Genomic DNA, 14,195 nt, shown 5'->3' with positions numbered 1-14,195 from the left:
GTTCCTCTACAATTTGCTAGCTCATTCTTTTGTTCTTTAGTCTGCGTTAAGACACTAATAATAGGGTGAAACAAGCATGTATACTTATGTAAAGTATATTTCTAAATATTTATGCATTTACAACACAATTACGTATTCAAATTGATACCTATTGCAGATTTCCTTGAAATAAGAATTATTTTTTAGATGGGGACAAAACATAGCTCAAAGAATTAAAATATTATATTTTTGACTGAAATGTTAAAAGTTAAAATCATCACTCATATTAGATAGTATGAATTTCATCACAAAATCAATAGGTAATAGAAAGAGTAATTTATCTAACTTAGATAACGTAACATGCTCAACGAACGTGACATTTTCAATATCATGATCATCATTTCAACAAATATGGGGTTTGAGTGTCAAAATATCCAACTTTAGAGAAACTAATTTAGATAAGTTAGCAACACAAAAGCCAAGAAATGAACCCATGAGTGTAATAATAAACTTGGAAACTGAAGCAAGAAAGAAGCCCAAATTACAAATACGCAACTCGGCCTGTCCTTCTCATTTCATTTGTGGTGTTTATTGCTTCTCCAATCCAACCCACCCATTCTCCTCCACACAATCTCAAACTACCTGAAAATTACACTGTCCTGTTACAAACAAAAAATCAAAAAATGAAATTTCGATACACGTGGTCGAAATTCAAGGCTTCTTTCATTCAACCAACTCTGTTCCCCGTTTCGGATTACCCCTTTCACTCTGGTCATCCATGGCCGCCGTTGCTGCAGCAGCAGGTGGGGTTAGTATAGGAGTGACCAACCTCCAACTGCACCATTTGAAACAACCCAATTCGCCATTTCTCGGGAAGAAGCTCAGGTTTAAACACAAACCGCCCCATCTTTGGACAGTATCCGTTCAGAATCCCAGAAATGTACTGGTTTCGGCTCTGGGCGCTGACATGATCCATATGGTTCATAATCTCTTTGTGGGTGTGGGTGTGGGGCTTCCTTGTACTGTGATGGAGTGCGGTGATATCATATACAGGAGCACTTTGCCCAAGTCTAATGGCTTAACCCTCACAATCCCTGGTGCCATTCTGGCTTTGGGTACACTTTCTTATCTTTGGGCCACTCCTGGGGTGGCTCCTGGCTTCTTTGACATGTTTATTCTTGCATTCGTTGAGAGGATCTTTAGACCCACTTTCAGAAAGGTTTGACAATTTCTGGTTTCTTTATTTCTCCAATTTTCTTTGATGATTCATTCTTGTTGACAATTTTGAGTCGTTGAAATGGAAAAACGTTAAGGAAATTAAGTTTTTCATTTGCAGGATGATTTTGTTTTGGGAAAGAAGTTGGGAGAAGGAGCATTTGGTGTGGTCTACAGAGTGTCGCTGGCTAAAAACCCTTCAGACAAGGTACACCCAGAGCTTGCCATGTTATCTTTCCTTTCTAATTTTAGGTTCTCATATGATTGTTCTACGAGTACCTTATTTAAAGTTAATCATTATCCTCCTTTAAAAAATGCATATGGGAAATTTAAGTTGGACTTTTGACTGTAGGATATTGAGCTCTTATTCTGGAGTTGCCTTTTTTTTTTTTTTTTTTTTTTATTTGCAGTTGATTTTTGAGGTCGTTTTTTAACTACTTTGGGGTAATATATTTAAGATCCCTGTTAGAGGAGATTGTGATTATTCCCTCCCTTTTAGGATACTGGGAAATTTTATTTATTTATTTATTATTTACTTTTGATCTTGTGGTGTTATTGGCTTGAAAGAAATAGTACGAGCTGTAGAGGGGTTGATCGGTCTTGAGGCATTTGTTTTTTTGGAAATTACCTGGTTTAGTACTCTTTTGTGGGTGGTGGCTTCTCAGGTCTTTAGTAATTATCAATTAGGTGCTTTTGTTTTGGATTGGAGGCTATTTTTAAGGGCTAGAGCTCATGTGTGTAGACAGTTTTTTTATGTTTGTCAATGAAAGTTCAATTTCTTATGAAAAATGAGAAAACAAAATAGAATGGAGTTTTTACGTTTGAGTCTTGTGCTTTGGGTAAAGCATGGTTCAAGAGAAGTTCAAATCAACACTTTTAATCATATGCCATGCCAAATTATTATTTGTCTAATGATCGTCTTCACAATGGTTGTTGATTTTAGATTTTAGTATTATTTGAGGAAGCCAAAACTATAAAATGATTCTAGCTTTACCTACATTATGTGCAAAAAATGCATTTACATGTGTTAAAATTTCATTTTCTTATTTTACCAGAAGGAAGGTGACCTTGTTTTGAAAAAGGCTACTGAGTATGGTGCAGTTGAAATTTGGATGAATGAGCGAGTGCGGCGTGCTTGTGCTAATAGCTGTGCAGACTTTATTTATGGCTTCCTTGAGGTGTTGCTCCAGTGGCTTTTATTTTATTTCTTTTTTGGTAATAAAATTCAATTTCATATATGTATGAAATTACAAATTAAGGGGAAGAAGAAACTCCAATCCGAAGGAGTTACAATAAACATTTGTAATTGAATAAAGGAGAGGAAATAAAATAGGAAGAAAAGAGAGAATTTACATTACACCAAGAAAGGCAAGATAAAATTCTTTAAGTAGTCTTTTCTTATTCAAATGTCCTATCCTTTGTTTCCATTTTATTGAACACAAAAGAGCCGAAAGGAGATTTTTCCATAAAACTTCCTTTTGCAATCTGAATGGATGACCCAACAGAAGAACACAAATGTGTATATAAGGATCCTTTGGGAAGACTACCTATCAATTAAAAGCTTTTCCCATATCGATCTATTGGCTATATTAACCCTTCAAATTTGAAGATCATTTTACTAATTGCCTGTTTCATAATTATTTTTGGTTTTTCCTTTTTAAGTTAGTATACCCTACCCTCTTATTGGAGTGGTTTGCAACAAAGTTCTATCATTTCTTATATCACCTTTTTCTTTTTTGATCCTCCCATTTTACGATTAGGGATGGCTTTGCAACACCAAATGTTCTATCATTTTTTTATAGATTGAATGCATTTTTCTTGTTTGATCCTTCTATTTTATGATTAGGGATCCTCATCCTTTCAACACAAAGAAACAGTTGTACAACATGTAGCATAGATCCTGTTCAAGTAAAGTTGTGAATCTTGTGATTAAGGATTCTCATCCTGAATGCCTTTAAACGGTGTTTTGCTCTCTTTTGTTTTCAAGTTAATGAAAATTAAGTTTCTTAACGAATAAATAATGTATAATTTTATATTTGTAATTCATGCTCATACAAATTTAATTTATGGCTAAATTTGAAAAACTACAATAACATTGTCGAAAGGGAAAGAGAACCAAATAGCATGGTAGTTACGAAATGCAGCCTTAAGACTTCAAAAACTTGCTATTACATAAAATGATAAGCTATCCATTATATATACTTATTCTGTTGTTAACTATAGTATTGAATTTACTCCCAGAATTCTTCAAAGAAAGGAGATGGTGAATATTGGCTCATATGGAAGTTTGAAGGGGAAGCTACATTGGCCGATTTAATGCAAAGCAAAGAGTTTCCCTACAATGTTGGTACTTTCTCTTGGCTGTTATTTTCTTAGAATGCTGTTGGAATTAATTAGTATGAATGACAATATATGTTTTTTATTTGGGAGTTAACAGATGCCACATTATGTTCATAGAGTTCATATAGTACTTATGAATTGAACTAGGAGTTAGTTTGACGTCAATTAATTGCTGTAACTAAAAAGCTTCCAAAATAGATAGCTGAGTGGTGACTTTGAAAGTCAGGTAGAGAGGATGATTCTCGGCGAGGGGCAGCAGTTGCCCAAAGGGTTGGAAAGGGAGAATAGAATCATTCAGACAATTATGCGGCAGCTCTTATTTGCACTGGATAGTCTTCACTCAACTGGGATTGTGCATAGGGATATCAAGCCACAGAATGTCATTTTCTCTGAAGGTTAGAAGCAGCAAATGTGAATGTGTATTAGATTCAAATTTATGCGATTATTATTTTTCTTATCTCATTTTAAACCTGAGCAGGATCTCGTACTTTCAAAATCATTGATCTTGGAGCTGCTGCTGATTTGCGAGTTGGCATTAACTATATTCCAAAGGAGTTTCTTTTGGACCCGAGGTATGTTCTCTCTAATTATGTAACAAAACCTATTGGGGCAGAAGTGAAAGGTTCTCTAAATTTCTTCCTCATTATGCAACCATTGCCTTGTTTCAATTGAAAATTAAACTGGTTCTTGTCAATACTCTCGTGTTCTCTCCCTTATTAGCACAAGTTTATTTTCAGAGAAAAATAAGGAATGTTAGAAAGATATATATAATTATCCTTTAACTATAATGTCTACTGTAATTATCCTTTGACTGTAATGTTAGAAAGATATAATCATCCTTTGACTGTAATATCCACTTCACTGACGCACAGGATCAATTTTAAAGCAATGTCAATTCCTTTCTAGAAATAAGCACTAAACTGAATGGTGGCTACTGGCTAGTCCAAATTATTCATTACTTGTATTTTCAGCAATTCTGGTTTGAAATTACTGAATGTGCTTTTTCGTATTAAGTTTGTTATAAAGATGTATGATTCTTCCATTGAAGATATGCTGCCCCAGAGCAATATATCATGAGCACACAAACTCCATCTGCTCCCTCAGCTCCTGTGGCAACTGCACTTTCCCCAGTCCTATGGCAGGTGCAGCATTGTTAAAATCCATGTGGCGATGCCAAAATTTCTATGCTTCATTTATGGTCTTTGACTTTGATGATATGTCGTGTCCTTAACAGATGAACCTCCCAGATAGATTTGATATCTACAGTGCCGGTCTCATCTTCTTACAGATGGTAAGTCTATTCCTGCCTCAACTGCCTAAATTGCTATTATTGTAGTCTACCAACTTTGTTTCTTGTGTTTATTTATTTCTTGAAATAAAAAACCCAATATTGTTTCTAGATTTTTAATTTAATTTCTGTTTTGTTTCTTTCACTAACATCATTGGAAACCATTCTAATAATAACCTGACATGTTGATTGGATTGAAGAGCAATGATTAAGCATGATACGACGCAAAATAGTAGCTTGGCAATTGGATGGACCATGATTTGGATGCAAAATATGTTGACCCACTTGTCCAATCGAGCTTTTTAAGCTATCCATCATTATTTTATCTAGCTGGACTAGTCCTTTTGAACACATTGTGTCAAATCATTTCTTCATACAATCAACATTTAAGCAACTATTATCTATGTTAATGCTATGAAGTATTTTAAAAATCGGAAGCTTAGACCTGCAAGAGAAACTCTCTAAATCTACGGCTAAATAAGCACAACCATTACCGGTTAGGAACTAGACTTGTAATTAACATTAACGACTATATTTGGATATTTCAAGAGGAGTGGATATATATTGCATATTTGATTTCATCCATAAATTTTCTTCCGTACAAGTTTGAATCTCAATAAGATGCTATTTCTTATTATCTACATGTTATGATATGAATATATCCACGACAATGTGTAGATGACAAAATTCTTATTATTACAGGGGATCCTAAAAAAGAAAAAAGAAAAGTATTTTGATTCATTTTTTATTTAAAAATTTTCCTGTAATTTAACCTCATTTGGGTCAATATTTATTCTGTGTAGACCTTGGTCTTTAGTTAACTTTCTGTATATGGTAACATCATCCTATTGTTCATATGTTCTTTTCATTAAAAAAAAATCATCCTATAGTTCTTAAGAAATGAAGGGTACCTCTTGACAGTGAGATCATAAGGTAGAATCTTGTATGATTATTGTTGAATATCTTCGAGTATTTCTTATGGACATCCTGGCAGTTCATACCGTCGTTCAGTAACTCTTCCGTATAACTTGGCCATGTGTAATAGAATTAGTAATGAGGTTGTTAAATTAGAACAAATATAGATTCTGAAAAATGGTGAATGCAGAAATGTTGATAGATTTCTGAAAAGAGGTGATTTCTTTAACTTCTAATTGATGCATATCATTTATTAGTGACTTGCAATCGGGTTTCTTCTCATAGGCATTTCCAGCAATGCGGACAGACAGTGGCCTAATACAATTCAACCGTCAGTTGAAACGATGTGACTACGACTTAGTTGCCTGGAGGAAAACTGTAGAGTCTCGTGCTAGTTCTGACCTGAGGAAGGGCTTTGAATTGTTGGATTTAGATGAAGGAATAGGATGGGAACTCCTTACATCAATGGTTCGATACAAAGCAAGGCAAAGAACGAGCGCTAAAGCAGCTTTAGCTCACCCGTATTTTAACAGGGAAGGTTTATTAGCTTTGTCCTTGGTACAGAAACTGAGGCTGCAATTCTTTCGAGCTACACAACAGGACTACACTGAAGCTGCTAATTGGGTGATTCAGCTAATGGCAAAATCAGGAACCGAGCAGGGTGGCGGGTTCACTGAAGCTCAGCTTCTGGAGCTCAAAGTCTGTTTATGAAAATTGCCCTTTTTTTTTTTATGTTCATTTTTCTATAAGGAAACTGAAAGGATGTTTGAAAAGGTTGGTTCTTTCATGGAGCTTCTCAAATGTAAATTCTGATTGTTGTGCAGGAAATGGAGCCGAAGAAGAAAGCAAATGTCGAAAGAAATGCTTTGGCCTCGATTCTTAAGCTGCAACGGAAGATCTTAAAAACGTTAAATGAAAGCATGGATGAGCTTAGTCGACGAGGGAAGAGCCTGTGGTGGAGTAGATGGATTCCCAGAGAGGAATGAAGATAGTTTGTATATAATACATATTTTGCAAATTTTCTTTTTCCTTCTTTTGGTTGTAAATTTTGTGTAGCCATTCCAACTAAACACAAGGAAAGATATAGAAGCTGAAATCTGAAAGATACGTACAAGTTTTTTCAAACAGGCATTAACTCCTTTTATAATGTATTGTTCCCCCCTATTCTATATATAATTTAGTAGTTTTCAGTATGCTATTTTCTTTCACCATTTTACGTGCTCGAGTGGGTCAAACTTTAATTTTACCAAAATGTGCCTTAAATTAAAAAAAAAAATTGTTCTCAAATCTGCCCAAACCTCACCTGAATTCCACGTGGTGCAATAGATAAATTTATAAATTTATAATTTGAAAAAGAGGTTACCAACAAAAATAATCAAAAGATAACACATTGGAATGATGCTTGTCATAGGATTTGGAGTTGGCTTCATTTCCAGGCTGGACTTGAGCCACTGGGAATGTTCTAAAATAGAGTGGATCTGAATTAGCCCTCTCAAGGGATTATTGGCCTCGGCCTCGAAGGTTAAGGTGCGCTAAATGTGTTATGTCTCAATTGACTTCTTCCTATTTGTCAAGAACTCTCTAGAGCTTGTTTCTTTTTTGGGTTCGTTTTTCTTGAGACCATGCAACTCTCTTGATTTTACTCTTATACTTATCCTTTATCGGTCTACCCATGTTCGTTCACCCTTTATCGTGTTCTTTTTTTTTTACATTTAAAAAGTAACACACTTTCAAAGAACTTGTAATTTTGTTTTTCTTGGTCAATCTCGACTGACCTGACACCAAGATACTTCATAAATTTAAAAAAAAAAAAAAAAAAAAACTCCTTCAACGTAATTTCCCTATCCATCTTGGTCGAGATTAGCACCAAGATAGTGTTTTTTAAAAAAATCAAAATAAATGGTTTTGCAAATGACTAAAATACCCTTGAAAGCTCAAACGTGAGATACCTCTTCTCACCAAGATCCCACAACTTCTGATTTGAAAAGTGTCTACACATATAAACAAAATTCAACTAATTTATTGCAGCTAAATAATATTAAAAGATTAATACTAGAAATAAATTTAACATTTCTCTAACCTTCTCCCCCTTTCATGACTTTCTCTAGCGATCTCCATTTCTTTAAGGTTGTTCTTGCTATTGCTCTCAAGGAACAAAAGTTTAATTATTTGGCTTCCTCTAGCAATCCCCATTTGCTTAAAGAAAAAAAAACTCTTTCAATGTAATTTATTGGTCCTTCTTGGCCAAGATCACCCCTCAGATTGTGTTTTTGTTTTTTAAGAATTTCAAAATAAAGGATTTTATAAATTGACCAAAATGTCTTTGGAAGTCGGAACGTTATATATTCTCACAACCCTCAACCCCAAACTCATTTCAGCCAAGACAAAACGAGATTGCTTCCAAAATTTCAAGAAGTCATCCTCGAACTTAAATCCCTAAAAGTGATTTACTTTGAAGGACTCCATAGTTTAGGGTTTAGTATTTAGTTTATCTTATATTGTTATTTGTGAAATCTGAGGCATATGAGAAATTTTGTAGTTGGTTTTCTGTTGTAGTTGAATGTAGAACATGATTTTAAGTTAATGCCTGTGCTTTTCTTCAATGAACCTCAACAATTTCATCAATTTGGAATCGTGCAGATGAAGCATTTCGGTCGAGGTCGATGAAATTGCTCATAAATTCGTTAAAGAAGTCTTGAGATTCGTTGTGTTTCACATGCATTTTGTGGGATAATCTCAGGGACGATTTCGCCCGAGAATGAGCCGAGATACACCACAGAATGCATGTAAAACCCTTATCTCGTGGCTTCCAGGTGCAATGTTGTCCGAGCTTAATTGGAAATTCATGTTGTTCTCAGCCGAAATCCCTAAGTTTTAGAATAGAAGAGTTATTTTTTTTTCTAGTATGTGTTTTTTCTGTTTTGCAGATGCCTTTTGTCACTAAAATTCATAGTTCCTACGACCGTGTCAAGTATAAAAAAAATAAGTTAACACCTAGGCAACTTTATATGTTTAGGAAAATCGTTTTTAGACATTTCTTGGATGTGAAGTTGGCAGTCAATTGACTCTATGCCATTAGATTTTGTTGAGAGAGGTTGAGGAGAGATAGGATGACGTAATTAGTTTTGAATTACTAGGTGATAAAGTCTCCTTTGAACGGAAGGATTTTGACATCATAATGGGGTTGAGGTATAAGTCCAGATGTGAGGTTTAGTTTGAACAGGAAAAGACCCTTAGATTAAGAAGGTTATATTTGGGGATGGGATAAACATGAATGGGTCTGAGTTGGACAAGGATTACCCAATCCTTCAGCTCCAATAGGGGTTTGCACAATGCGATATAAGTTGCACGCACTTACCTGGGTTGAAGGTAATTAAATCACAGATCTTTGAGTCGCAAATTATACATTACGATTTATTTTCTTCCTCCACATTCATTGTAGTATTTTTAGGGTTTAAGGTCTTAATTAGCACCTGCTGATGTTTGAATTTTAGGTCCGCATATATGAGATTGATCCAACAGATGACGAGAGCGTGCTTACCTGGAGTAGAGTCTTGAAATTTTGACGACGAAAGGTTATGAGGAAGGCCCACATGACCTAGTTCCTCATCATGTTAAGCATGCCTCTGTACACAAAGCATGCCCAACATCCCTCTACTCCTCCTCATGTCAAGCATCCCCTTACCTCTACTTGTGCCCAGCATCTTCATTTCCTCCTCGGGAAAATGGTTGCCCCAACTGCATCTATGGACCAGCCTATTGAGCTCGATAGACCCCAGGTGATGTATGATTACAACTAACATGTACGTCGCTCATAAGCCAAATTAAATCAGATGGATGAGTTCTTAGATCGAATGTAGTCATTTGTTACAGCCTGAGTTATCGACTATAAAAGAGCTTTTGATGGTATTGGTTAAGGTATGATTGTGTTCAAGTTCACCTATTTATTGCTTTTGTCTTAATTATAAAGTAGTCTCGATGTTTCTATTGCTTCACTAATAGGGTAAGGCGGTTGACTTCCAATAATTCTATGGTGATGGTGAAGAGGTACGATTGGATTTTATGTCCAAAAGCTTGTAGATAGTAAATGTAATTCATTGGTTATTATTAATAAAGTGTTATTATTATAATTTGTCCCCGAGATTATCCAAAAAATGCACCTGAAACAAAACAAATCTTATTCAAAGAATCTTTGGACAATTTCATAGATCTCAGACAATATTCCTCATCTGCACGAGCCCAGATTGATGAAATTGTCACTACTAGAAAAATGGGCTTTCTTGACGGTTGTTGTTTTCCTTTCTTGACGTTTTTTTCAAAAAACGTCAAGAAAGATTTCATTTTTAATAAAAAAACGTCAAGAATTTTTCTGAAACATCATTCTTGACGTTTATTAAACGTCAAGAAGAAATAAATTTTTTCTTGACGTTTTTAAAACATCAAGAAATATCTATTAATTTTTTGACGTTCTTAAAACGTCAAGAAGCGTGTGAATTCGACATGCATGACGTTTCTTAAACGTCAAGAATTTAAAATTTTACTTGACGTTTTAAAAGCGTCAAGAAATTTATAAAAAAATCCTTGACATTTTGAAAAATGTCAAGAAATTTATAAAAAAAATCCTTGACGTTTTTAAAAACGTAAAGAAATTTATAAAATATTCTTGACGTTTTTAAAACGTCAAGACTATTGTAAAAATTGCTTGACGTTTTAAAAACGTCAAGAATTTAGTACTAAAACGACGTCGTTTCAATTAAGTCCGTTTTCTCTTTTCTAAAACCCTAGGATGAAAACACGTTCCTTCCCTTAATCAAAACGCACGAAGATGCAGAACTTGTCGTCTCAGCCGCTGCACTCTCAATCGTCGTCTCAGTCGTTGCCTTTTCAATTCGCATCTCCATCTCTCTCGGCTACACTCTCAATTTTCATCTCCATCTCTCTTTTGGTTCCTCTCAATCGCCATCTCCATCTCTGCTACACTCTCAATTTTCATCTACATCTCTCTTTTGGTTCCTCTCAATCGTCATCTCCATCTCTGCTCTCTTATTGTCGCTCCTTCCAAATTCGTCCATCGGATTTCTTCGACCTCTCGAACTCGGCTGGCGTCAAGGCATTGGAGCTTCGCATTGGCTAGGGTGAAACCCCCCTTGATGGAGATCGGGTAATTTCATTTCAAAATCCAATTTAGGGTGATTTGTTCTAGTGGCTAGATTGACTAATAGAAGGAGCAGAGCAGGAAGAGATGAGTTTTTTTTTTATATAAATATTTTGTTGACCCTTTTTCTGGGTTTAGAGGCTTTCCAATTGATGAGGAATTAAATTCATATGATGAAAAACAATTCGAAAAAGAAAGTAGAAATCATAAGAATTCATCCAAAACGCCTCTTGTTAAAAATTGATGCGTTGTTTTCTTACTACTTTACTTTAGGTTGGATCGGTTCTCGTTTGAAAATTCTCTTTTGTTTTCCATGGTTTGTCCATATATTTTTTTCATTCAATTTTTTAAATCATGCAATTTTTTTCCTGTACAATTTTTCAGGGTGGAGTCATCTTTCAGTATCCATTAAACGAAAGGTATTTTGTTTACTATATTGATATATTTTTGTTTATGATGTTGGGTTGATGAAATTTAACTTCCATTCTACTTCAATATCCATAATCAAACAAACCTATCAAAATGGCCATTACTCTACAGTTCATGGCAAAATGGCCATTACTCTACAGCTCATGGCCACTGTGAGGTATTTTTCTTCTCTCTTAAAGAAATTGATCTTTCTCTTCACCTTAGAGTTTCCATTTTTCAAATGTATTTTTGATTGTGACTCAACTTACTGATATTTTGATGTATTTCTGTGTTTTTGTTTTCCTTAGTGAACATGGGTTGCTATATTTTTAGAATTCAAGGACACACTAGTACAACATAAACAAATCCTATTCAAGTAAAAGTTGTAAATATAAGTTGTGCTTACAAAAGGTGTTAATTGAGCATCTTTTTTATTTTTCATTATTTTTGTTTTCTTGTTTCTCATTACTTAGAAGTCAATTTGTTTATTTGTCTTATCCCGTTTCTCTTGTCCGAATTTTCCTTTGTTTTCATTGTACACATGAATCGAAATCTCAATCGAGGATATTTCTTTGTCAGTTTTCGATGGAAAGTTTTGCAATTGGGATGTGAGTGTAACGTTAGTTCAATTTTGACTTGGTTCTTGATGTCATATTGCCTCATGATGTCTTGGATTGTTGGGTTAGAGTTTGTTTGATAGATAACAAGATTCTTAGGATTAAATGTGATATTAGTGGATGTAAAGAAACAAGACTCGTCTGTTTAAGAGAAGTGTATATAATATGTAATTGGTCATTTGGATTACATCTTGTGAACTCTCTCGTATCATTTCTTAGTTGTAGTAGAAAAATGATTTGATGATTTCTATGGGAGCTCAAAAGCGTTGTAAAAGGGTGCTTGTAGTTTTGAACTTAATTGATATATGAATGTTCTTGGCCTTCAAGGTGGATGGACTTATGGAATAGGTTGAAGGAAAAACCTGAATGTTACATCCTCTCAGGCCTTTGTGAAGAATAAATAGGTACTAAGGCACATGATCTTATTGATTTAAACTCATTATGGATGTTGTTTGAGTAGTTGATGGGTAGGACCTTTGTTACTGAGGATAAAGTGGAATAAGAGGTATTTTATTTGGTGCAGAGGATTTTTGTTGAGACTATATGACATTCATGTTTGTTCGTTTCTTGGTTTTTTAGCAAAGAACAGTAACCTTACTGCTAGGAGAAGGTGATACCAATGACTACATAAAAGTTTATGATTCATTGCCTGTCAATTGATAGAACTAATTCATGCACAGCGGAAAAAGAATCGAATTTCTACCCTAATTGCCACAATTAACATCTAACCATAAACTAATCAAATTAGGGTTTTAAGAAGTATTACCTTTGAAGCTTTCAAAAGGTTTGATGTCTTCTTACCAATTCTACCCGAGACCACCACTAGTACTCAACTGCTATCCTCTAGACAAAGAACCGGGTTGTGGGACCCAATTTTGGTGTAGAAAGTAATGGAGATAAAATGAGATTGGAAGCTTTCTTTTTTCTTTTGTTGAGATTATGAAAATGATAAAAGAGGCAAAAGTCCTTCAACATTTGAAAACATCTCTATTTATAGCCTAATTACATGCAAAAATGCATGCAATTCAATTGCCAAATCTCAACACCTAATATTCCACTAACAATTAGTGGAACTTAGTGGGCTAGGTGTCTATATCTCATATAGCCACATATCCCACTAAGAGTTAGTGGGATTATCCAACAAAATGTTGGATTTTCCCACTAACTTAGTCCAAGGGTAAAATGGTCATTAGATTTTTCTAGTCAAAAGTCAAACTTTGACTTTTCTAAGTCAAAAGTCAATATTTTGACTTTTTACCATTTTGTCCGTCTTGACTAATTCCAACCTCCCGAGCATGAATCCGCATTCATTTTTCCAAAATTCAAATCACATTTGAATATAAGGCCGGTCAAAGTTTGACTTTTCAAAGTCAAAAGTCAACATTTTGACTTTTTACTATTTTTGACCAATTCCGAGCTTCTTAGTATGAATCCGCATTCATACTTATAGTATGTAAAACATAAAGCTCTATTTCTAATTAGAAGACCGACGATTATATCACTGTATATGTCGGTTTTCCTTTCTTCTCCCTATTCGAACAATTCGACTTATTTCATCACACTGTTCTAAGTTTAATCCATATGAGCTAGCAGAGGAACCTAATGGACCTATAGATCATGGGCTCCAACGATTCAAGATTAACTAGCTAAACTCTTTTAAACCGAGTTAATCAACATTCGTTAACTAACGGGTCATTCCACTAAAGTCCCGTAGTTGCACTCCCCTCACTATAGATATATTTGTGTCCATTTGATAAAACCATAATCAGTAAGTTAATCCTTCACAGGTTGCTCGTAACCTTGGCTGGGTCAAAATACCGTTTTACCCCCAAGATTACATCTTGCTCCTTAAGTCCCACTAATCCACTATTGAACAATTGGTTTAAGGTTCAACCTATAAACTTAATCCCTCTCGGGCCAATGAGAGGGTGGGGCCCCTTGTTCAAGACTTGGATTCAGTGCTTAAGAGAGCAACCTATCTACTAACCCTAAAGCGGGTAGGAGTGAATTCCATCTTGTACCCTATGTTCCCAGCTATCCACCCGATCTTACCCCTGAAATGGGAGGCTTATTGGGCCAACGCTGATGAGCTGCCCTCACCTATGCAGATCTAAGGATAATCTCGTATGAACAGGAGTTCATAGTTAACTCAGGATTAAGACTAAGTTACCTAGGTCATCAATAATTGAGATAGTCAGTTTTAAACAGTAAACGGTGTTATAACGTAAAAATGACTAATTCATGGTTCAGTCTTATGTAAACATTTTACATAGGATGC

The 14,195-nt window shown here is 35.0% G+C and overlaps 1 protein-coding gene across 1 annotated transcript; it reads left to right on the top strand.

Moving 5' to 3' along the window:
* Nucleotides 1-578: 578 nt before the first annotated feature.
* LOC101207504 (serine/threonine-protein kinase STN7, chloroplastic) lies at nucleotides 579-6,930 on the top strand. Its single transcript, XM_004143736.3, has 10 exons — nucleotides 579-1,198; nucleotides 1,316-1,402; nucleotides 2,250-2,372; nucleotides 3,436-3,537; nucleotides 3,761-3,929; nucleotides 4,013-4,106; nucleotides 4,583-4,676; nucleotides 4,769-4,825; nucleotides 6,023-6,436; nucleotides 6,562-6,930. The coding sequence occupies exons 1-10, from the start codon at nucleotides 758-760 to the stop codon at nucleotides 6,721-6,723; spliced, it is 1,743 nt and encodes a 580-aa protein (XP_004143784.1). The 5' UTR covers nucleotides 579-757; the 3' UTR covers nucleotides 6,724-6,930.
* Nucleotides 6,931-14,195: the final 7,265 nt, after the last annotated feature.

The sequence above is a fragment of the Cucumis sativus genome, chromosome 5 (genome assembly GCF_000004075.3).
Source record: "Cucumis sativus cultivar 9930 chromosome 5, Cucumber_9930_V3, whole genome shotgun sequence".
Classification (NCBI taxonomy): Eukaryota; Viridiplantae; Streptophyta; class Magnoliopsida; order Cucurbitales; family Cucurbitaceae; genus Cucumis; species Cucumis sativus.
The sequence above is the reverse complement of the archived record's forward strand: the minus strand, read 5'-3'. Positions and strand labels throughout refer to the sequence as shown.

Coding starts and splice junctions, on each gene's coding strand:
- LOC101207504 (XM_004143736.3), top strand. CDS start 758: ATGGCCGCCGTTGCTGCAGCAGCAGGTGGGGTTAGTATAGGAGTGACC. Junction 2,373..3,435: donor TTATTTATGGCTTCCTTGAG/GTGTTGCTCCAG, acceptor ATTTACTCCCAG/AATTCTTCAAAGAAAGGAGA. Junction 6,437..6,561: donor CTCAGCTTCTGGAGCTCAAA/GTCTGTTTATGA, acceptor ATTGTTGTGCAG/GAAATGGAGCCGAAGAAGAA.